The 24,825-nt window shown below is 44.7% G+C and overlaps 2 protein-coding genes across 2 annotated transcripts in view; one reads left to right on the top strand and one right to left on the bottom strand.

Moving 5' to 3' along the window:
* The window catches only part of HDAC6 (histone deacetylase 6), a 49,174-nt gene extending 24,554 nt beyond the window's left edge, over positions 1 to 24,620 (bottom strand). Inside the window, exons 1-12 of the mRNA XM_075701853.1 lie at positions 24,230 to 24,620; positions 21,609 to 21,767; positions 20,201 to 20,241; positions 13,180 to 13,279; positions 10,832 to 10,903; positions 9,369 to 9,499; positions 6,780 to 6,848; positions 4,599 to 4,725; positions 3,354 to 3,419; positions 3,223 to 3,282; positions 2,006 to 2,095; positions 395 to 504 (exon numbers count right to left, since the gene is read on the bottom strand). Of these exons, the coding sequence (XP_075557968.1) occupies positions 395 to 504; positions 2,006 to 2,095; positions 3,223 to 3,282; positions 3,354 to 3,419; positions 4,599 to 4,725; positions 6,780 to 6,848; positions 9,369 to 9,499; positions 10,832 to 10,903; positions 13,180 to 13,279; positions 20,201 to 20,241; positions 21,609 to 21,767; positions 24,230 to 24,280 (1,076 nt within the window). The 5' untranslated portion in view covers positions 24,281 to 24,620. The remainder of the gene's footprint in view (positions 1 to 394; positions 505 to 2,005; positions 2,096 to 3,222; positions 3,283 to 3,353; positions 3,420 to 4,598; positions 4,726 to 6,779; positions 6,849 to 9,368; positions 9,500 to 10,831; positions 10,904 to 13,179; positions 13,280 to 20,200; positions 20,242 to 21,608; positions 21,768 to 24,229) is intronic.
* LOC142590030 (uncharacterized) lies at positions 14,510 to 16,087 on the top strand. Its single transcript, XM_075701854.1, has 5 exons — positions 14,510 to 14,651; positions 14,818 to 15,043; positions 15,404 to 15,577; positions 15,636 to 15,728; positions 15,802 to 16,087. The coding sequence occupies exons 1-5, from the start codon at positions 14,510 to 14,512 to the stop codon at positions 16,085 to 16,087; spliced, it is 921 nt and encodes a 306-aa protein (XP_075557969.1).
* Positions 24,621 to 24,825: the final 205 nt, after the last annotated feature.

Here is a 24,825-nt window from a genome sequence, read left to right as displayed (position 1 = left end):
GGTGTGTCCTGGTAGTAGGTGTGTCCAAAAACTACTGAAGTAAATGGGCGAGCAGTTTCGAAGTTGAAGAGGCGCAAACATTGGAAAATGTCTGAAATGCCTCGTGCTCAGTTACAGAAGCGCACAACTAACTCCCAGAAGCACACCACTTGTCTGCTACAGACAGCCGGGGGCCTTACTAAACCTAGCCTTGGGAGTGTTAACGCCAAGCAACGTGTACGCTCGCGCCCGTTTGCCTGCTGATGTACAGCACAACATAGGGAAGCAACAAACAACATAGTGGGTAGCAGAAAGTTGACGTCTTGTTTTGTCAGTTGCCTTTGCTTGCTCCAACCCTAAACCATGCCTACACATTCACACTGTGGCCAGAGAAAAAAAAAAACAAGATTTCCACCTGTCGCTGACGTGGCCGAGCGGTTGCGGCAGGCTTGGGCAGGGGTCCCCCAACAAAGCGCGCAGGGTCAACGCCACGCCTTCCGCAAGGGATGGTACGCAGTAACCGCCCTGCACAGACACAACAGTGCAGAACTGTGCCTACCATCTTCGTTCTTGAAAAACTGACTGAGCTTGCGCCGGTGGTGCTTGTCCCCCATCGACAGATGTAAGCAGAAGATACTCTTTTTCCATATATACTACATAGCAGGCAGCTCTGCGGAAGCTATATGCAAGTGGTGCAGTCAAGGAATTCTCCCTCTGCATGTTTCGCATTGCAGTTGACTTGGACCTGTGAAGCTTTTTACGGACTACTACTTTATGTATATTCAGGTTACAACTCGCGGACACAAGGTGATGCCAAACGACATATCACTCGTGCACCTCTGTGCTTCTAGTATGTGACATACTAGAAGCACAGATGTATGTCACATAGCATAGTATGTATAAACTGGAATATAGGTCAAATGGTAATATATGTCAACCCCTTAAACCGGTAGTAAAAGAAAAGAAGAAGAGATAGAAAAAGAAAGAAAGATGAAACAACAAAAGAAAAATTGCCAAAACATGTTTATCTTCACAACAGTGCTGCAGCTTTGTGGCAAATTGACTGCACCGGCACACGTAGCAAGCGTGCTGTACGATGCCGTAGACGCACTGAATGATGCCAACGAAGTGACATTTTCTGCGAGTTGCACAGTGACAGTTTTTCTTTTGCGTGCCACCAATAATCACACTTTTTTTTTCTTTTTTTGCCCCCAGGAATGCCAAACTGGCGCCGACCAGCCATGTTGACATTCACTTTAGTGAAGTCTACAACATTTATTTCGAATGCTGCTGAAAACTGTTCCCACTTACCGCTACGCATCGCTAACCAGAAGAAAAAAAAGAAGGAAAAGGAATCACACACGAGGTCGATCGGGAGAGTGTATAAGGAAAAAGAATTCCAGCAATCATATCTGGATATGGATACAGCTTTGGCTATGCATGTGCCAACATTCGCGTCCATCCCACCATAGGCTGCCACACAACTCATTTTCTGCTAAAGACCATTGTGTGACTAAAGACCAAGGAGTGACTTAAGCTTGCTTTTTTCAAGAAAATACCTCGACTTATTACGGCTTATACGGTATTGTCTGGTTGCGAGTGCAAGCAGTGCACAGTGGCCACTAGCCGCAGAATTGTGTCACTAAGTCTGTGGCGCCTCTCATACAATAATTACGTCGTATTTTGCAACATGACAGTATATGAGACTTAATGTTACATCAAAGTATATGTTGCCTTCCAACACATTCATTTCATATGCAACGCACTATATTTTTGTTTCAATGTGAGCAGCAAAAGAAAACTCTCTAGCTTTGATAGTGTTGCATACTGCGCATGAAACAATGTACAGCTGGTGCCTTAAGAGTGCAGATGAAAATAGCATCCAAAACCACTCGTGCTTAGATTTAAGTGCCCATTAAAGAGCCCCAAGTGGTCAAGACTAATCCACGGCGCCCCTCGTAGCTCCTGTGCTGTTTTGGGATACCGAACCTTAATCAATAAATCAATGAAAAAGATGAGCACCTACCTCAAGCACAACACAAACGCGACCTCCTGCCAAGGCCATCAGTGGGTGGACTAGGTGAGCATAGGTGGCCGGTGACAATCGCATGAGACCCTGCACGTGCAGCAGCACACCCCAAACGTTCAGGCTTTCACCTGTAGCTCCAAAAGCAACACAGTGATACAATGTACTCCACACCTGACATACCATGCTAACTGCACATATTGTATTGAATCGCGTAAGGTGTGAACTTCTTTAAAGAAATTTTTTACAAGGTGCGGGCCTTACACGAGGCGTGCTTCTGGCTAAATCACCGAAGCCTCGAACTACACTCAGGATGCTATGCAGAATAACGCAACGGCCGACTGTGAAGCTTTATTTTAGTCTTGCTCGCCGCTTCCGTTCCCCGCATCGCCTGACTAGCTCGCCTTAGCAGTGCCTTTCCAATGGGGTCAGAATGCAAAAATGCTCGTGTACTGCCCTTTGGCAGCACATTAAAGGGACCATGACCATGGTCGTAAAACTATTCTCGGTTTATCACTGAGAATAGAGCAGGCGATATGATTATGGGGGGCTCTCAGCGCACCTGCTAACCTGAAATATTGATTTCACATTGCTGCCCGCTAGCCCTTCCCATCGACAGCTATCCCTATTTTGGAATGGCTTGCACGACGTCAAGAGCTGCTGGAGCACCACTGCATCACTTTCTCCGACACACTCCAAAGACCGGACCCTTCCTCGTTCCACGTCCTGTGGCACCCAACAAGCGCAGGAAGGTCATCGCAGCTACAGTGTGGCCAAAATTCTTTCACCGACGTGATAGAAACAGCGCAAACCAGAGAACGCCTGCAGAAACTATCTCACGCCAACTGGTGAAATGCACACGTGGAAAGATGCAACCACGTGTGTACAGTGTACAGTGACCGTGCGGAACTCGCTTCATTTCATCAGCCGTCGGTGTTGCTATACTGCTGCACATTTCTCAACCGAGATATAAAAGAAAAATTTGAAACACAAATTTTGTATCGCACTGAAATATGTGCTAAATCCTGCCAGCTTGTTGGATGCGTGCACGGGTTAACATGCAATGCATAATTCAAAATTTGAAAATTCGGTGTCACAGCCCCTTTAAAGAAACCCAGATGGCGGAACTTAACCTGACACCACCCCAACTTGTGCGGCATCTCTCACTGCTTGTGCATGCTTTGGGACATGAAGCACCATAATCTATTTTTGCTCACCTCAGGGCATCCAAGAGCGGCATCGTAGCCCGCCGATACCAGCACCAGCTCTGGCTGGAACTGCAAGAGATTGGGAATCGGCTTGGAGGCCGATGCTCTTGGTGGCGAATGCCAGAAATGCCAGAACTGACCTCATAAGCCACCGGAAGCAGCAACTGGTGCCAGATGGCCAGGTAGTCAGCATCCCCAAGGCCCACCTGCCAGCACAAGTCACAATCATGACCCACCTACAGTCTTCACGGTCATAGTACTTACTAGGCTACTTTTAGTGACAAAGCTCCTGTCGAAGCTGGACTAATTTACACATCCGCACCATCAGCAGCACAAGCAGTATACTTTTCAGTCAACTTCTGGACAAGGGCACTGAAGATACCAGAGATCAACTGTTAACCCTCTCCAGCGTTAATTGATATTATCCTTAAAGGAATGTAAGTTTGGACACATTGGTGTTCCATTTGAGTTTTTTAGCAAACGAAAAGACAGAGACACGTCAACGTCCTTTATACTGTCTCATGTTTTTTCTGTGCTAAAAGGCTAAAATGAAACTATCTTATGCCAGAGAATTTCCCAATCTTATCACTTCCTCCATCCTATACTTCATGCACACAATTGAAAGTCCCTTCCATTGGTACCCGTCTGTTTACCTTAATACACCAGTTAACTAACTGTTCAATGCAATAAACAACCTGCCCCAACCCCCCTTCTGCCTCTCAATCTCAACTATACTATTGCCCACCTTCATTTCATTGGTAATGGCTGTCTTTCCACCTCTAAATGTTATGCATATCACATTTCGTTTCATTGCCCATTGTGCAGTCCTTAGCGTCTATCCACATTTCTTTGTTAACCTTCAAGTTTCAGCTCCATATATTTTTGTACTAGCAGAATACTGCTGCACCTTGATGTAACGAATTGTTGGAAAGGAAAATTTAAAATTTTCTCGATGATACAAGTGTACCACAATTATATGCTTGTAACGAATACTGGATATATAGAGACCTTGAAGTCCCTATAAATTTATATGTTGCATATTCAAGTTGAGTTCAAGTCAACAGCCTATAAGGATTGAAGCGAAGTCCTACAGCTAAAGGGCATGCCATAGAGAAGGCAGACACATAGGCGACCGATCAGAGCAGCAACCAGAGACTACTGAATTATTTGTAAGAGCGTGCGGCTGCGTGCTACCCAAGCACGGCGCAGAAGCGCATCCAATTGGAGCTGAAGAACAAGGAAGACAACAGCGCTACTTGAGATGTGATGAAGGTAATTTTGTGTTGGACACAACTTCATTAGAATGAGGTTCAACAATGCATAGACATGTACATTCGACCCTAAGACTCGAGGGATTAACTGAGATTCTCTTACAAAAGACCTACCTGGTTGAGAGGCACGTTAATGTTGTAGCCCACACCAGCACCCCTGCCCACATAAGGGAAGTCCGACTCCCGCAGTTCGGGCCAGAACTCACCATGCTCGTAGCGGTGCACGGAGAAGTACAGAACCCTGTACAAGATGCACAGGGAAAGCTTAGGAACGTGCCTCCTGCTGATCATTATTACATTAAAAACTCACAAAACATGCTGGCACATGACGAACACACAGAAACAAGAGACGAGCATTGGCAACGACTTTCACGCACACACTGTGGAGTCACTTGGCTTTCTACGCATTCCTCAATGTTAGGCTTCCGCGCACAATGCTCTCATCTCTTGAGGTTTGCCTTTCCCGCATGACATAGTACATGCAATGGCAAGAGTCAGTATTGTAGTTATGTGGCTGCGATGAGAGATGGTTCAAGTACTCCTGTTTGCCTTGAGAATGCTGCCACATGCAGACAGACTGTGCAGCCATTGGTGCACTTCATGGGAGTGTCCCATAAAGGGCTTCGCATTTGGCTCCGAAGCATGGCACCACCATTGATGCACACCATCACTTGTACGTGCTTTGACTGCACCTGGAAACGATCTAAGCCTCAGGGTCTAACACGGAACCTTCACAACTCCAAAAGATTGACACAAGAAAGTTAGCCTACCCTGTATACAATGGTTAAGGTGTGTGCATGAAATGCTCCTTCGCGTGAACATGTCTTATCCCAGTCCTTGAATTACATGGTAGATCGTAGACCTGCGCACACCAGGGTGTCTGCATAACACAGTGGCAATGCGGGAAACAGCCAAGGCTGCAGCTGTGGCATCCTGTATGCCATGGCACACAGCACGCTAGGCATGGTAGGCCAAGCAACTTATGCCACTCACAGGCAGTCACAGTTAAAGTCTCTGCTAGAGTCATTAGAGAGTTTTAGCGCGTCCAGTATTCCAGTAAATGCAAGCAGACTGGGCGTTTTACCAGATGGGTGGAGGCACAAATGTGAACGACCTGCATGGTGCAGCCACCTGGTGACACAGAGGTCAACCAGACAAACACAAAACTAATATTGCAATAATCAAGTGTATTCTACTTCGCTGCTGGAGTAACTATTCAGAAGTGGCGTAATCGTACTGCTGCTGAAAATTTATACCGTCAGTAAAGTAAAATACGCTTGGTTTCTACAATATTAGCTTTGCATTTGGTTGAGCTCTGCACCACCAAGAAGCTGCGCTATGTAAGCCATTTAAGTTTGCACCTCTGCTCATTCGGGAAAACACCCAGTCCGTTTGTGTTTACCGAACTGTGCTAAAATTCTCCATTACTATATTGCAGAGAAGTGAGAGATAACCCACCTTGTCAGCAATACTTGTATAATAGTGTTCTGCTTGCAGAATATTCAGCTTCATATGTGTCTGCACAGTTAAATGGACGCCTTAGCTATGTGGACACCTTCCACTCTGCTTTTACCTAGGTTAGGGCAGTGCCATAAGTGTCTGCGCAAGTGTACTGTTTGCTATTGGCTTCCTAATATGTGCAAACGCACTGCAAATCTCTGATGCCACCACGCACACGTTTTGCACATAGCACGAACGGCAAGGCCAATAATTTTTATGATGGTAGCTCAGTGGTTAGCATGTCGCGCTACCAGCTGCAGCTGCATGCACCAGTCTGCATGCAATGCACTGCGATGCCGGTATGCAAAGCTTTGTTCTTCTTCGCCTTATGGTGAACACATAAATGTTGTTAACATAAATAAAGCGCCATGTTGAAAAGGACCTGCACAAGGTGAATGAATAAAGCATGTCAGACCATGGACTTTGCCTGGAAACACAACAAAATTTGCCAACTCATCTTGGGTAATGCAACAGAGCTGAAATAGTTGTGCATTTTTACTCGGCCATTTAGAGTTCAGGCACTTACACTTGAAACTTGCACATAGTTCCAGGAAAATATCTTTTTTAGAACTACCTGCCTGCTTCGGCACTCTGGGATAATGGAAATACAAATTATACTTATAATACCTAATTCAAATTGCAAAAAAAAAAAAATTATGGGAGATTTTAAAAATTGAAAATCTTGTGCTTTCTTTTTTGAGAAGACTTATTTTTGCAGTTCTTTTACAGACTGCAGGGAATTATTTTCTTTGGTAAGTCTGCAAAGAAACAAAGGCGACACTAAGACAGGCTCACCGGGGGTCCTCGTAGAAGGCATACTGAGTGGCTTGGCCATGATGCACGTCCCAGTCCACAATCAGAACCCTGTCCAGCACATGTACAAAAACAGGTCATGTGATGCTTGTGAAAATAAACAGGTACTTTCGTCGCTCTTCCAGGTCACGTCAGCTTATTGAGTTTTATTCCACACCATGCAAAACAAAGCTATCTCACAGAGGATATCTATAACAGAACGCAGCAGAAAAAAATAGATGAAGGCAGTACAAGAATGTTTTCAAAATCCAAAAAAAAAAAAAGGAAAGAAAGAAAGAAAGAACGCACACGGGCTTTGAAAACGAGCACTTCAGCGATGGTACTAAAAGAAGCATGCTGCGATCGTTGCACATCTTCAAACTATTTGCTCAATTGCTTAGCTTAACCCCAGCCTCCTGTATATTTTTCAATGTTCGGAGATGAATAGAGATGTTTGGACATGTCACTTAGCTAGAGCCACTTTCCCAGTGCAGTTGACTTGCGTTAATTCAATCTGACAGGACCGACAATTTTGACCAAATTAGCCAGCAGGCCGAATCAATAAGAGACATTTAAAGCGTCCAAACAAACCAATGCTTCATTTGACAGTGTTAGCCCGATTCCAGGCGAAAAATCTGTGTTTTCAGGGGGAGACTGTGTGTCTTCGATGCTTTAACCACACCCTAATCCCCTGTTTACAGAGAAATTTCCAGTCGGTGATTGAAAAAGCTATGTCGCACAACAGAAAAAAGCCCTCACCGCACGAAAGAAAAAAGCCCTCGTCACACCTATCAGTCTGAGACTGATTCTCGTGAACATTAAAAAAAAAAAAAATCACTTCTCTTAAGCCAATAAAAATGTGGAATTATGAGAGAATGGAGGGAACACAGGTGGAAGCTGCTCGTAGTTGTAAACATCTGGTGAGTCATTTTGCAAATGGCACAGGCATGGCCAGTCACACCATTCTTTGCAAGTAGTTTGCTGGCATTTTGTGCATTTCTGCCATGCTTCATGCGAAGAGAAGTCTCCAGGACAAGTTTGCTTTGTAGTACATGGACATTATGTGCATTACAATAACTGTGGATTGAGATTGCAAGTGCGTTTGCAGTGTTGGTACGAGCCAAATCCGGCTTTCACTGTGAGTACGGAGCATTTCTTTCTTCTCTTCACTGTTGTGTCGGAGAAAGTTAATGTGGTCATTCTAGCCCGTCGCGAAATTCACTGGTCTGCAAAGTAAGAACGTGGTTTATATCCTGCCCTGTGTATATGCAAATGCAGTGCAATGCAAGTGGTGAACTCTAACGACGTCTTGCTTTACGTAGCAAATAGTCGAGACCGGCGGTATAGTCATGCATGCACTCTAGCTGTGAGCACAATCAACACGGCGCTGTGGGCTAGCACACCGTCATTGTAGCCACCAAGCCTACAGTGTGAGTGTTTGCAATGATGAAGCGGCAAGAAGCAAAACGAGATGCAAGTGTGACCCACAATTTTTTGCGTATTTGCCCACGTAATATAATGTCTGTGATTGTTGTGTGTGCAGTGTATTTTGTATTTCTCTTTTATAGACACATACAAAATGCTCTTGCATTACCCATTAATTTGGAATAAACCTGCGAGAAGTGACCCGACGACCTTCAGCACATCTCGTGAGAGTTGGCAGGCGACAACGTGCGTTTCATCGCAGACTATCACATGAGGCCTCACGCGGTGGAAAATTTCTCAGTGTGAATGCACCTTAAGTGCTGCCAAGACAGACACTGCAGCTATTAAGGTCAATATTGGGGTCAGGCACTCATAAAGTTCAAAACATGCGGCGAAGGACAACTTCAGGATCGAAATAACACAAAACTGCACCTGTGGGCACTGGCCAGGACCTTTGTTCCGAGTTCAAATTAAACAAAAAATTGGATTAACTGGAGTTAAATTAATGGAAGTCTACTGTATTTAGTCACAGATTACAGACACGGTTAGGGCTGCATCGACCTTCTAGCACCAGAATGCAGAAATGGCAGAGAAAATGCCACAGTCATTGAGTGACCATAGCGCAAAAGTAGACAATTGAACGTAGACATAAGCAGCATGGGAGACATGCGACTTCGCACCATAATCTTTCATTTCCTCCTCCTCTATTTGTCCATGATGATGCATAAATTTTTGTGGTACAGGTATAACCAGAGTGTGCCACAAGGTTTTTTTTTTTACTTTAACAGTGGCATATGTGTAAGAGACCTTTTACGTAGTCAGTATACCATGGCAATAAAGACACCTAAATTCCCTAGCTGTACAGGTGCGTAAAAGGTATAGTCAATTAAAACAGGGGTAGTGTACATTGCAATGCATGCTGAGTGGTGATGCCATAAGTTGCTGAATTGATTTGGTATCTGCTTACTGTTTTAAGGGACCAGGTGCGCCCAAGAATCATCAAACGGAGGTTGTTGCACCTGATCATGATCAACTAGGGCAGATTGTAATAACAGATTATGGTTATTGGCACTCGTACTTCTCTGAACCATCTTGCGCTAAATTTTACAGCACCAATGATTATTCACAGAAGAAAAAAAAAAGAAATAGAATAATCCTAGGCCACACCTTTTTAGGTGGAGATTGTCGACTGCATGCTTTGCCGCCAGGGCCACATTGTTGAAGAAACAGTAGCCGCAGTACTCATTGCGCATGGCATGGTGACCAGGTGGACGGACCAGGGCCATACCATTTCGCACCTGCATGCAAGACGCAGTCTCGTACAACGGCCAAGAGAAGCTCCTTCTCTCCGGGAATGTACAACTGTTCGTGTGTTTAGTGCATCAATTTCATGTGCACTAAATTTAATGAGCGACATTAAATGAAACAACATTAAAGCTTACATGGTACATTTTTCATGGGATCATAGGACTGGAATGCAGTAACTGTGCAAACATACGCACTATCGTGCTGAACATTGTTCATGTCTTGGGCACCACGCATCTCTGACATTATAAGTGGGGAGAATGTATTTATGAGAAACGTACTACGGTGGAACGCCGTTGATACATTCCTCTGATGCATATTCCCAGCTGGTATGTGGCATTTACACGGTCCCAACCTAAAGTCAACTGACTACCATGTATTACGAAGCATAGTCAGGCTAGAGTCAGCCTAGATGGAACAAATTCATTTTTGAAAAAACCCTTTGCGCACAAAACAGACAGGGACGAAGAAAAGGATCAACGCAAGGACAAGCGCTCATCCTTGTGTTGATCCTTTTCTTCATCCCTGTTTGTTTTGCGCACAAAAGTTTTTTTTCAAAACCTGTATTATGTTCCCATTTTTATATGTTGCAATTCTGTAATGATCCTGCACTTTACACTGCATCTGAATGCAGTAATCACTTAAAATTTAGTGACGGAGAGGGAAATTTGCTTTCGCACATTGCAACAAGCGACCGAAGTTGCACAAGTCAGGCGCTGGACAAGCAGCGGGAGAAAACGTGCACAGAGCAGTTGGCAAAGCAAAATGTTGCGGCAAAGCATGCCAAGAGTAAAGAAGGGCCACTGCCACAGAGCATCATACGTGTCCCTTAATTACACACGTGCCGTCTCCAGTCACAGTACAAGCGCCGAGATATCTTATAACTGCCTGGCAGCCATTCAGAGCTGTTTCTAATGTTGCTGTTGTGATTTGAGCTCTTCCTTACTGTTACGTATTTCCAGCTGCTAAATTTCTTTTATTTCTGCAGTCCCTTGAAAAAACGTATCAACGGGTTTCAACCGTATTGAGGTTCTAATATACCAAATGTCCTTCCCACCAGGTTTGGGTATTGCAAACAGGCAAGCACGATGCGTAGATGATCAAGCACAGACTGTCGTGTCTACAAAGTATTACCCCTATTGGCTCACATCGTGAAAACATCAGAGTTCGAAACAAAGCAAGAACAACCACCTTTCTCTCCCATGTTGTAAAGTTCTGCAGCCTATGCTTCTTAGAGAGCCATTTCTGCACTTCTGAGACAAGCAAGAAACAGAACCGAAAATGACCGCAAAAAAAGAAAAAAAAAAGAAAAAAAAGATACCTGCCTTTCCCTGGACGACAGCTGTCACAAGGTCCTTGGTGCAGCCTGCCGCGAGCAATGCCAGTTCGTAGGTCCTCTGAAAGCAAAAGTAAAAAAACCAGTCTTGGCAAAGTCGGCCAGCTTGATTCCACCTGAGCACATCTCCTTGTACAGCAACCACTCTAGTAGGCTGTAGAAGATTAGGTGAAACATATGCACACAGTACAGCAGGAGTCGTAAACAAGTGACCTGCAGGCCACTTGTTTGTTGAACCATGTGACCTTTCTGAGTGTTCACTTCCTTTCCAATGAATTCATCCTGAGGTCAAATACTATATATATATGCAGATCTAACGAATATTTTCAAATCTGCATGATATGAAGCTTTCCTGAAGTGTTTAATTAACAACTTCCTGTCTGCACCTACTCCCACTGATGGCACGCTACCAACGGTTGCCAATTCGTATTTTGCCACTTTCCAGGTGTTCTCGGACAGCTAGCACCATTTATCGGAGTTATTCAGGAACTATTTCATCAGTTTTTTTTTTTTCCCCACTGTGTGTGTGGCTTTCTAAAGCACTTTTTTTAAATAAGGCATACAAACCTTCACTTTAACGATGGAATTATGTGCTCATATGTGTACATTCACTGCACACGGCATCTTAAGGTACCATATGTTGTTTCACTGCATAATTCCATAGAGAGGAGAGGTAGCCACTGGTACAGACTGGGCTACATATAAACCAGTTCCCAATTCAGTACACGAGTTCAATATACGATTCAGTGCATTTCACCGCCACTGTTATCGGATGTGTCATCTCGCCAAGTAGCTTGCAGACAGACAGTGCTCATAAAGAATCAGAAAACAACTTATATGATGACATCTGGCGGCAGCAGCAGCATCCACCAACAGCAAAGGTGACAAGGTCTGCCTAGGAAGCGTTGCTTAAAGAAACAGTTCTCGTCCACAACTCTACCTCTGCTAAACAAGGGAAACCAAGTCACTGTGACTGCTAAAACCGATGTTCACACTAAAATGCAACATCAAGTTCTAATAGGCTTGCAGCAAAGCGGAACCTTTTTTTCCCAGGGAAGAAAGATCCAAAGCCAACTAAATGTGCTCAACATCCTTTACAATAAACAGTACAAAAGGCAAATGAAGTCAAGGACTTCTTCGCAAATGACACTTCATAGGGTACGACACTGCCTCTGTGCAAAGCAAATGACAAGATATGACAGTAGTTTAGCATGTGAGTGTCATAAGTATAACTGAGCATTTTTTTTCTGCAGTTATGTTTGGTTGAAGTTCAGCTCTCATCGCGTGTGATCACTTCTCTGTCCTCCTTGTTTGTGCTGCTCTTAAAAGGCTTAACCTTGAACCCAAATATGATTTCTCTCTTTAAAGATATGTGAAATGCCAGCAATGTTCTCAATAAACAGCCATTGAAACAATTTGAATGAAATTTATGGCAATTAAGAGAGAGCTAAATTGTATCACTTGTTGGAAGTGGAATATTTATTTAGGGTCTCATGGTTTTTTAACAAAAATCACCAAGAATTTGAAAGTTTCAAAACAGTTGAAGCAGAATGTTCACAAATTCATAACTCTGAATCAAAACTCTCACAGTTCAAAACATATCACAGTTCCATAAACTGCAGCTGCTAGAGAATCTGAAGTAGACAAAGCTGATGTGTGAGTTTACAACTTATAAGAAACTTTCAAAACTTAAGAGGGAGTCGCATAAGTACTACTCTCAAATTGTTATGTATTCCAGGAGGTTTGGATACATCAGTTCTGCATACTTTAGAAGTTTCGATACACACAGTTCACAGAACTGTGATATCAATTTTTTTTTCCAAGTTACAGAGCTGTAAGCTTGATAGTTCACTTTTTTTTTTTACCAACATTTGTTAACAAAAAAGAACAACTGCAACATAAAAAAAAAAAAATATCCCAACAGTCGACAGATTTTAATTTAATTCCTTTATATGCAACAAACCTCAGTAAATTCAGTGCCACAAATGACAAAATAAAAAAAATTTGTTCTGTTCCTATGTCGTTAAGACAGTAGTGCACGAGGTAAAGCTTTCTCTTAATCACGCAGGATCGATGAAATAAATTCTGGAGTTTTGCATGCCAAAAAGCACGATCTGATTATGAGGCTTATGATTATGATTACGTTGTCTGAGGACAGTGAGTCAATTTTGACTACCTGAGAGTTTGGGAGTTCTTTAACGTGCACCTAAATCCAAGTACGCAGGTGTTCTCGCATTTCGCCTTGATTGAACTGTGACCCAATGCCCGCCAGCACAATGCCGTAGCCACCAGGTTAAAGTGGCGGGTAAATCATGAAGGACCAACAGAGTACGATACCGGGTGAATGTAGATTGAGTCAAAGCGTGCACACAGGGCCTCCAGAGCATCGGCATCCGTTTCTCCGTGCGTATCCTTCAGCTGCTCCAAGTGTGCTGCCCTGCATCAAATGCTGTGCTGACTCTCATAGGCACTGCTTCGCAACGTCACAGACACCCAGGCCAACTTCAACAAAAGACCGCACTTACAGTTCATCATTCACACAACCAATAAAAGGAAATAAGGTCGGCAATGACCACGCTGTAGTTCATCATTGTACTTAGCAACATGGCGAGCTCCTGAGCCTGCAACCACGAACTTGACCGGTTATGCATCGCTTTAAGCTTACGAGAACGTTCTCTGCCAATACCAAAAGAAAACACTTCGTCCGACTTCAAACAGTAATTCTCACAAACATGCAAGTCAGAACCTCATTCGCAGTAAGCAAGTTATGTTGTTCACCTGTTGAGGCATCCCACTCGTGAAACTTTTCCTCATTACAAGCACACACGCAAGAAAATTAGTGGCTTTCAACACAAAGCCGGTGCTTCCTTTCATATTGGCGTAGCATGTGCAGCATGATGGACCACACACACGACGGGATGAAGGATACACTAAAATGCGGCAACGAGAGGAGTGAACAGGACAGGTTTGCAGAGTGCGGATGACGGGAAACAAGATGTGAGTAGGGCTGCTTACATTAGGTACCGACAAAGAATAGTGCGAAAAATGAGAAAAAAAATTGAAAAACATTATGCAAGAGCAGACTGGTAACTGCGGTTTATTGTCAGAAACATGAATATACTGTAACATAGCACAAACCCGCGTGACGATGCATAAGCTAGGTATTGGTAACTTAGCCGCTAATCCTTAAGCCTTTAGATGAAGAAAACTAAAAGAAAACACTATTCTTCGTCAATATAGAATACCTACTCTTCCAGCATTCAGTACTTCTCAATTACGTGAGGTTTACCACAAAGCAAACAATTGCATGCACATGCGGGACAATCCTTGACATATTCAGCACGAAGCCAATGACCACACATTCAAAGACACCCAGGACAAGAGAGTGCTAGTGCTTGTGTCATTTTTCCTTGTATATGTAGTTGTTTGCTTCACGCTAAACCTAAAGCAAGCAATTTTGCACCAACCAGTTCAACTAGAGGTCTCTTCGATTTGGCAGCACCGGCTGCACCAGTTCAGAGGGTGCAGCACTGTCGTCCTCGTTTTTCCGGTGCTGCGCGCGCCCTCTGCACTTTTTTCCTCGTTTTGTCAAGGTGCAGGCCTAGTTCTGCACAGGTTCTCGGCCGCCGTGCACCAGCCCGAGGAGAGGTGCCGAGAAAGTGCAGGCATGGCGTGCTACATCCCACCCAACCGTGAGCAGACGACGCTGAAGCTCGTTCTCCAGGGTGTCGAGAAGGAAGTTAATCTGCTTCGCAACCAAGATGGTTCAGCCATGGAGACCTCGGATGGTTATGTATACCAGGCATCAGGTAAGTGAAGCTAGCTGCATGGTGGCGAGAAACACGTGGTTAGCTGTCAGATGGAGTCTTATTAGCGGTAGACTGCGATTGTCGCTTGTTTCAGGTACCACTTGTAATTCTGGGATGTCGTGATGTGCTGCTTAGACATTTCAAATGTTGGTCTTTGCCTTTGCAGACGGGCACTGTGTCACTCTGCGGTTCGCGGCCAACGATGAGGACTTGCCGACTCCAGCGCAGCCTACGACGCCCGCTTCAGCCGCCGACAGTGACGATAGGCACCCGCTAGCCACTCCTGAAGCATCCGCTGAAGACTTAGAACTGTGGAGTAGTCGCAAAACAAAGTTCTTCATCTCCAAATACTCGGAGATGAAGGACTTAGTTGGAAGAAGTAGAGCCTTAAGGTACGATATCATTCATGTTCAAAATAACAGCTTGTGCAAGAGAGAAAAGTACTTATGTAGTGTACAGTGGCACTGGCCATAGTTTCTCGAATTTCTAGTGTCAATGTTGCTGCAGTGTTTTCCATTACCCGCGGTATATGTTCCCTACAGCTTAGTATACTTTCATCCCACTCTGAGTGCTTGCAGTATGCGGCAGCTGAAATGCAAATATTCTGATTATAGAATACCTGGTAGCAGCAAACTTCACGTATAAAAATGCTAAAATACTGTGCAGCCTTGCATGCAAGACATGGCCAGTGCCACTGCGAAAAAGTTTAAGTATGTGTTTTGCTTTAAACTATGCTTTCTCTTTGTGTTTAGAACGAGAAAGCTTTTGTGGCTAAAACTTGCAGAACTTTTGAACGAGGAGTTCAGCTGCAACTTCACTGCCACTCAAGTACAAAATAAATGGAAATCATTGGACCGTTCCTACAAAAAATCAAAAAAAGAGAACGGTTCGTCTGGGCACCACCGTGTGAGCTGTGAACACGAGCAGTAAGTTGCAATTGTTTCTTGGCCTGTTCAGTGTTTTAATAATTTGTCCATCACACAGAGAGCTGGCTGACATACTCGAAAAGCAGCACAGCGTGAACCCCACATTGCTGTTGGAGCCCGGAGCAACAATCCTGTCAAGTGGAAACTCAGGGTGAGATATTTACATATAGTTAACGCAAAGCGGTGGAAGTGATGTGGCATCTACTTGTGTACATTTTAAACAGGGGAAGCACGACAGATGAACGGCCTGAGGACCTACCAGCACCAACAGAGGGTGACAGAGCCCCAAAGAGGAAGAGGAACAGCCGTTCTAAGCTTGCTCCCCTCTTAGAAGCTATAGAAAAAATTGGTGAGGCAAAAAAAAAGCAAGAGGAGGCGAGAGCAGAGCAATTTGAAGCTCGCAAGAAATGGGAAGAGGCCAAGGCCAAGCGGCATGAAGAACGCATGGCTCAGTTTGACCGCCTAGCAGATTTATTTGCTAAGCAGCAGAGTACGTCTAGTAAACAATAAAGTTGTGTTACAACAGCACTACATGTTCCACTTTCATTGCAAAGACATTGCTCATATATGGGGCACTATATTAAGAAAAACACTACTATCACGATCCATTGCAGAGCTTGAGATATCAGGCTAGCACTGCTCTTTGGCAATAAACTCTCGGAGAGACCGGCTGTAGTCAGGCAGGCTGCAGTCGAAGTCCCCTTCAGAGTCGTCATTGCCCACATCTTCTTCCTGTGGCAATGATGTCATCTCCAGGAGGAAGTCTCTCTCGTCGTTGCACAGGTTGTGTAACACACATGCGGCCATGACAATATAGCAGCTTTGCGCAACACTTTTGGCGTCCACATTGTACAATCTCCTGAAGCGCTGCTTAAGCATCCCAAAAGTGTTCTCAATTGACACTCTTTGTTGACTGTGTCGTCTATTGAAGTTTCTTTTCCATGATGGAAAAGAGCCCTCATTGTCCCTGAAAGGTGTCATTAACCAAGGCATCAAGGGGTACGCACTGTCCCCAAGAATGTAGTTCTCGCCACATTCCGAGGCTGCACGTTCGAAAAACGGGCTTTCCCTTAATACGCGGGCATCGTGCACCGATCCCGGAAAGCCGATGAAAACATTCAGGAACTTGTTCCTGTCGTCACATATTCCTTGGAGGATAATGGACGGCCACTTCTTTCGATTAAAATAAGACTGGGCCGATTCGCTGGGGGTTAGGATCTGGATATGCGACCCGTCTATGCAGCCGATGGCGTTCTTCGGGCCCTTACCACCGCTCTTGGCGAGGAAACCGGCTTTGATGCGGTTCACTTCCACGCTACTGGGCCAGCATATTACTTCACCGCTAATAGCGTGCAGGAAATAAATGACCCGTGTCACGCAAGCGTGCACGGATGATTCAGTAACATCGAACTTGTCGGCTATGGCGTACATCGACATTTGTGACCCGATGTACACCAATGCTATGAGGCTTGTTTTTTCTGCAGATATTTGTGGACGGCCTTGAACTGCGCTCGGATAGAAAGCCGAAACCCTGAATCTGCCACTGACCCAGTCGAACGTTTCCCTGGATAGCCTGAACAGCCTTTTGAACTCGTACTCTTGGTACCTGTTCACAACCTCCTCGTAGCCAGGCACACGAATGGCATCTTCACGCACCAACGCGCAGGCGACCGCAACGCAGACGTCGTCGAACTCCTCGTCGCTGTCACTGCCATCGCTGTCGTCGAAATCGTCGTCGCTGTCAGGGTCTAGCAGTTCCATGGCAGCTTCGAAGAGTGCAAGTGCCATCACGGTCGTTTTTTGACTAACAACACTTGCAACACACACCGCGCACGTTGCGAACGTAGACACAGAACTAAAAGCAGGTCTGCACTTGCGTCTTCGTTTTGGCTGTGGCCATCTGTGGCTGCACCTGAACCGGCGCTGCACGCTCGCAGCACCACTTGGCCCCGGTGCGGCACTTTTCAGAACTAGTGCAGCCGGTGCAAGCCAAATCGAAGAGACCTTAGAAGTTTTAATAAAAAAATATGAAAAATGCACTGAAGGCACAGATCACAGGATGAGAAATATACAAACATACAGCTATACAAAGAATGCTATTCAGTGTGACTGTCTTCCTTGTATATACAGTAGAACCTCGTTGACACGATGCCTTTTCTTACGATTTCTGGCGCCAACATTTGCGAGTGAGAACACAAAAAGTGACCCAATACGCTAGAGTCCTGGTGATACAATCCCGCCTGACACAAATTTCAGGATCATGCAAATTTTTCAAAAGTCCCGGCCTAAGCCCATTAGCTTACAACGTGCTAAATTTCAAACGTTACGAACAATTTTTCACGCCACGGCAGGTGATGCGAACAATCAAGCTGCCGCGTGATCACCCACGAGGAGACTCCGACAGGCTGATAGCACCAGATACTGGCTGTTGTCAGGCCGACAGAGCAGCCGGGGCAACCTACGCCACTTCACCTTGACTCCATTCCCATGCACCCCCCCCCCCCCCAAAAAAAAAAGGTTTTGCTTTTTGCAGCATCATGCAACTTGTTGGCTGTTTTCAAACGCCTTGTAACATTATTGGGAGCCAGCAATCACTTTCATGCACATTCTTATCTCTGTATTCCATGCCTTCCGTCGTCTTTGGCACCCGATGACAATTTAAAACTTTTCTACCTTTGTACCCTTCAGATTACACGATACCAAGTAGCTTCACCCCCGCAAAGGAAAGTGAGCAAATTCCCTTATCTTGTGCAAATCATCTGCTTATCACCATCAGGCAGTAGGTAGGATGCAGCAATGAAAGTATCTCGAGATAGCCGGGCAGATCTTGAAATGTCAGCTTCGGAACATGCAAAGTACATAGCTCACTGCTGCAAAAATGTGTGCGAAACAAGCACGCCGGTGATTCAAATTTGAGTTGGCCAACAGGAGTGCTCCTCATGTGCCAAGCGAGTGCAGTAACGAATCATGAAGCTAGTTTTCCCTTCTTGCATACGCTTTTGTTGCTTTCATTTCTGCAAGGAGAAATACAGCTCTGCATGTTCTATCTCTCGTGTTGACGGTGATACCAAGATAGCGGCGCTGCGTTATCAGAAAGCTCCAGTCATCCAATCATCAGTGCGATAGCACTTCTGGAACTCGATTTTCTTCCTGATTTCGGAGACAACACATTAAAAGAGTGTAGTTTGCTGAAATTATGCTGTGCATGTGTTCCAAATATTTTGCCATGAGATAAAGGAATGCCTTTGGATTGTGTTAAAAAAAAAATTGATCAGAAATTGAGTAAGTAAATTCATTGCAGCGTCCCCCTTAATTTCCCAATTTTTTTATGTTTTGGGGTGATACGAATTTTGGTAGGTAAGAATTTCTGTGCTGTCACTGAGATTTGGATCATTCAGATGCTACTGTATTACACTTATTTGTTACCGATTCACACGTTCCTGGAAAACGCAATCTTTCAGTACCAACATTCACTACATCGCCAAACTGCAATCGTATAATGTTTTCTGGCTGCCAGATCCCGTGAACAAGAAAAGGCATGAGACATGCATTATCGACAGCAACAGATGCCCGCTACGGTAGCTTGCTCGCAGTGCTCGCCCGCCTGTGTGAAGTGAAAAACGCCGGCACGAACTCAGTTTTGCCTTTCATTACCAGCAAATCTCCTTGCGAGTCATCGCATGTTATATTCACAGCTATTGCGACCCCAACCCTATTGCGATAAGCATCTTCAGCTATCCGTCTCACAGTGAGTGTCACGTAGAGCCGTCGGAAGCCTACTGCACACTTTTAGTAGACGATAACGCAAACACACAGCCGTTCCCTGCTGCATGTGGCCCGAAGTGAGCGTGGTATGTTTCCCTCTGGCGGCATCGTATTCCATCGCCAACCAGCTCGATTTCGTTCCCCTCGCCAACGTGCAATAGGAAAACAACAAAGCGCATCTCAGGTTCCTGGAGCCCCGCCAGCTGGAGGCACATAGGCATCTCATGCTGCAAGGATTCTCACCGCGTAGGAGCACCAAAACTTCCCACCAAAATTACTTAGCCTGAAGCTGCTGACTTTAGCTAAATTTGAGGAGTGCAAACAAACGCTTGCCAAAGGGACAAATATGACGATGCATAAACGCCTCTCCGGCTCCACCAGCTCGGCACGCGATGGTGTTTTGTGCTTCAACGCTTTGCGTAATGCTTTGTATTGTGTAGATATCAGCTACAGTTTAGTCTGCTGAATTTTTCAGTCGCTTCGGGTCCTATGCTTTCCCCGTCTGTATGTTTATTTCAGTATTTCTTTTTTCCTAAAATGTTTGAACGAGGTTCTACTGCAGATTTCCTGCCTCGGAATACGTGCCATTCGCCACGTTGAATGAAAAACCTACATTAGCTCTCCCATGCATTTAACCGACTGCAACTAATGCTTATAGGGAACAGAGTTTTCCTTAATCAAATATTTTCAAAAACCAAACACCAAAGCACCAAATCAGGTTACTTCCCCATTTGAGAAAGAAAAGGCATTCAGTTCACATCGCTTCAAACACATTCGCACGCCCTTAATTGTACTCTTTTGTCGTTTTCGTACTTCAGAAATCCCAAACAAGCCAGCGTAAGCAGGGCAGACACTCACTCGTGCAAAGGCAGAATATCAGCTTCCTCAGCCATGCGGGCCTGCAAAGCAAACAAAGGACACTTATATCAACTGCAGAATACAGTCATCAATCTGAGAATAGTGTCTCATTTTGATATCAAACAGCACACATAGAAACCAGGACAGATAGCCAGAATAACACACCCCACCAATGCTATGTGTCGTTATAGCTATCTGTTCTTGTATTTATGAGCACCGTTTTATATTGAAATGAAGCAATCAGGGAAACCAGCAGGCTCAATTTATTGTAGCAATCAAATCAAACCAACAGATAATGAAGCCAAGAAAAGCATAGTGAAACATAATTGTTTCTTGACCCTTCAATGTTCAATATTGAGCTGTGCTTGTCTTAGCTGCTTTTTACCAATGTTGCCAAAGACGAGCCGTACTTGTCAGCGCAGTTCATGTCATGCATTTTACTTTCGAAGTTTGAACGTGTTCTTCAATGCTTTTGATTCGTTTCACAGCCACCTGCTCAGATAACGACAGTCCAACCTCACATGTGTGTTAAAGGAAGGCGTCCTTTTCAGAGCAGATAGATGTCTTGCATTAATATTTCGGGTCAATAGAAGATATAAATGTTCACTAACCCCGGACATAATATGAAAGAATTCGTTGGAATGAAAAAAAAAGTCAATTTTACAATTTTTTTACGAAAGAACTTGGGAACTAATGTAGAAATAATAACATAAAGGGAAAATAAAAGTGAAAGAAAAGACAACTTCCCACTAGTGTGCTGCAGTTTGGTGGGTGCGGAATTCATCTTTTCTGCTAACAATTAAAACAACTCTTCCCCACCAAATAAATGAAAGCAGAGTTTTGAAGGAATGCACTACCAGTTTAAATGATTTAACACTGCTCTTTAACACACCCTGAAGTTATGTGTGAAGTTGCAGACTCAGAATTGCAGAATTCAAGGGGCATGTAGTTTTGTGAGCAAAAGTAAAAAGCTTCCCAGCATTTTTTTTTTACTGTGACTGGACATTACAGAACAGTCACAGTTCAGCACGGTCATATGCCTTAAGAACATTCTCAACCAGAACTGATTACCAGTCCTTCGCTAGTTCATGCAGAAATGTAAGTCAAAACAGAGATGAGGTCTTCTGTTTTTTGTAAACACAGGCAAAGTTGGCATCAAATGTCTACAGAGCACAGGATTAGAGAAAAAGCTACTTCCACAGTCTGGTATTTGAATTTCCAGTCTTTACTGGTACGCGTGGAAAAAATGGTGTGACATAGCTTCGCTGGCTATGCTCACAAACTTCCTGGAAATTCAATATTTTCTCAGCTCCAATGGTTTGCAAACTTTTGATGCCAAATGTGCATGATGCTATGGCACGCATTCATGCAAGATATGATGCACTGTCAAATTGCCACCAAAACTCACAGGTATACGGAAACAACGGTCGACCAAGCCATAGTCGACGCAGCGCTGGTAGCTAGCTGTCAGCCGTTCTGGCCGCTCTGGGTGCCGGCTGTCCCACAGGCTCTGATGCTCTGCCATGCGTTCATCATAGATCAAGCCTGTGTCTTCGCCCATAGGCACCTATAAATTCAAGTTTTACATTAGTCTGCAAGTTATGCAACAGGCATGCACAGGACTCCACAAGAGGGTCGTAACAAAGCAGTGCTCAAAATGGTGTGGTACCTAAACAGACTAATTGATGATTGATCGAATTGACGACAGACCTAGATAAAGGAGCATTTGGCAAATCATGCCTGCAAGTTGGGGGAATGGTCATGAAAGAGAAAATTGTCATTGTCTGCAGCACCAAGCCTTTGCAGCTCGGTGCTACAGTTCGGTGGAGGACATTTTTTTTTTTTTCCCACTTTCATGAACCTTCCGCCACCTCGCAGGTTTTTGCAGAACTGGTTTTCCACATTCAGCGTCCCTGTGCTTCAAGTTGTTGTTTAATTCACCCTCGCTCTGCGATCTGCTAGCCTCCTGGTTAGCTCAAACGGTACAACATCTGTCCTGAGAAGGTGTTTGCCACAGGTTCGATCCCAGACCAGAAAGAATTATTCAACCATGAAGTTTTCTTTCTGAGGACCCTGTCTCGCTTCATGCTACAGTAGGGCAGATGAAAATTATTCGCACTTATAGAGGAGCATTGTTCTTGATGGATGAGACCTTGAGCGGGGTATTTTAGCTCCAGGTCTCCTGCCCGCAACAAAGAAGGTGGCACGGACACAAGGTTCCACTTGCTACAAGCCCTGTAACAGCCTCCTATATTTTTTACACTGTCCACCCAGTCACTCCAGCCGTCTCCTGGAGCAGGGCCATGTTCCCAGACATTCGATAACTGTTGTTGCTAGAGCATGGACAACTTTTGTCATGGTCTTCTGCCACTCCATTGATTTGGAGCGATGAGATAAAAAAGCAAGTTGATGTGACTCCAATACGCCCATAGACTGTGATCAACTGCTTCGAAATAGGCGATGTGATCTTTAGTTTTGGCTTCACTAAGCAGGCACTGAAAAATACAGGAGCTTATGACCGTCTACGAACCTGGGCGTGTGGTTTAAAGTTGGAGTAAAGGATGCCACAATGCTATGAGCAAGCTGCAAGTGTGGAAAGGTGGCTTCTAGGCAAGGGGAGCAGACTTTCAATTTCTTTTTCAACTTCCACTAATCTGAAGAATAACCTTCAGCGCAGATTTGTCAGAATTTATCCTTGGGTAACAATGAAAAAAGAAAAAAAACCTCCTCATTTGAGTTTGTCGTAACTGCACCAGTGTGCCAACAAGCGTGTGTGGACGCGTCTTCCATTATCAACGACCATCTCTTTCAGCAATGCTCAAACTGATGGCACCACCATTACCTCTCCGGGATGTGACATTGCGTTTTGTGTAGAACTGTGGATGGGCCCCCATGAAGTGAAGCACATGACAGTAGGCTCACCTAGGTCAATGTTGACATGGTAGTCATAACAGATAACAGACACTTCATTAAGATGCAGCTGTCACAAACTGTGGTTGTCAGATAACAACGCTTATGGTAAGCACAGTCTCGTCTGCATATTTCATGGTCAGGACAGTGGTAAGATGAGGGATGTCTCTTACCGTTAAAAAAGCTGGGCCCCAGGGCAAATCGCCAAGGGGCCCAAGAAGATACATAGTGAAGCTATCAGAATGGCATCTTGCAGACCAGTTGATAATCACTGCCAATTAACAAAAGTTTAAGATATCCACCACAGGATGGCCTGCCCACATTGCAGGATGTTTCTGGGCAAGATATCCTGACCACGAATTTTAAGGTAGCCGAGGAATTCCCGTAATTGACATGGCAAAACAGCTTGAATATCCATGCTGTCACTTATGAAGATGCATATTCAAGCAAAGGTAATTCGAAGGTGTAAATTGTCAAGGCAGATACAAGTGTGCTTGCACAAAAATACAGCGAAGCAGAATATACCAGGTGATGTGTTCCTGGAGAATTATGCTATCAGTAACATATGGGTATTGAGGATGCCTCGCAAATTTTCACGAATTATTTAAATGTTTGGTATAGATCGGGGGAAAGAGGGGTGAGGATGTCAAGCATGTGTTGTCCGGAACAGGAAGTTCATTGATTCACACTGTAAACATGCATACTTTCTGTAACATTTTTGCTGATCACTGGGCATTTTCCAAACACACGGTGTTCACTTATTATCACTTTCCTGCCCCATTTATCCGATCGCATTGGTCTTGGGCCGGCTTATCAATAATGTTTTATTTAAGACCACAGAGACATCGATATCTTTTCTCTATGCACGCTAACCTGATCGCCCAATGACTGCTAAGGATAGTGCAGTGCGCACCACAAGCTTTCATGAAATGACTATAAAAGAAAACAACGTTCATGTATTAAAAAAAAAAGCGGGACAACTTGCAGCCCGCCGACAAAGAGAAATGTTGTCGAGAAATGCTTCTAGACGACAACCATTTTCTTGCCACTGTAGTTCTAACAAACATGCTGGGGCGCAGCACCTATATAGGCATCTAGTTTGAGGCCAAGTGAACTCACCGCCGACTTGGCGGCGTGATCGCCGTCGCCTCCGTCATTTACTGAGGCCATCCTTCACTGGAGGGACCCAATGCACGGCGTGGAAAAACGAAAGAATCGCACAGGGGTCCTGGTCGCCGTAGCGCCGTAGTTACAGATTTGCAGGCGTTGCCGCTTCCTTCAGCGATGCCGCACAGCGCTCAGGATGCTTCTGCGCTGGCGTATTTTACGCGAGAACAGCAATAAGCGCACAGATGTTGCCGCATAGCTGGGGCTTCGCAGGGCATGCGGCTGCAGCAGCCCACCACCGCAGCATCCGATTGCTCTCGCATATGCGTTTGTTTGCACGTGACAAAAGTCAAAAGTGCACGTGACCGCAACAATCAAAATTCACGGTCGCGTGAAAGACGAGTGCACCAACAACCGTTATCGTCCGTCGAAACTTTGCAGAGCATTTGCCAAAAATGTAGTCAGGTGGCGCTGTCGTCGTATTGCCTACGGCGAGCCAGCCAAGTTGATAAAGCCCTTGGAGCGACGGAATTCTCTGCTGTAGGTTGTTTGTAGCATTATCCGTTATTTTCTTAATCTTAGCCATTATCAGTGACGTCCAAAATGAC

The sequence above is a fragment of the Dermacentor variabilis genome, chromosome 8, assembly GCF_050947875.1.
Source record: "Dermacentor variabilis isolate Ectoservices chromosome 8, ASM5094787v1, whole genome shotgun sequence".
Classification (NCBI taxonomy): Eukaryota; Metazoa; Arthropoda; class Arachnida; order Ixodida; family Ixodidae; genus Dermacentor; species Dermacentor variabilis.
Note: the sequence above shows the minus strand (reverse complement) of the source record. Positions and strands in the feature narration are given on the sequence as shown.

Coding starts and splice junctions, on each gene's coding strand:
- LOC142590030 (XM_075701854.1), top strand. CDS start 14,510: ATGGCGTGCTACATCCCACCCAACCGTGAGCAGACGACGCTGAAGCTC. Junction 14,652..14,817: donor TTATGTATACCAGGCATCAG/GTAAGTGAAGCT, acceptor TTGCCTTTGCAG/ACGGGCACTGTGTCACTCTG. Junction 15,044..15,403: donor GGAAGAAGTAGAGCCTTAAG/GTACGATATCAT, acceptor CTTTGTGTTTAG/AACGAGAAAGCTTTTGTGGC.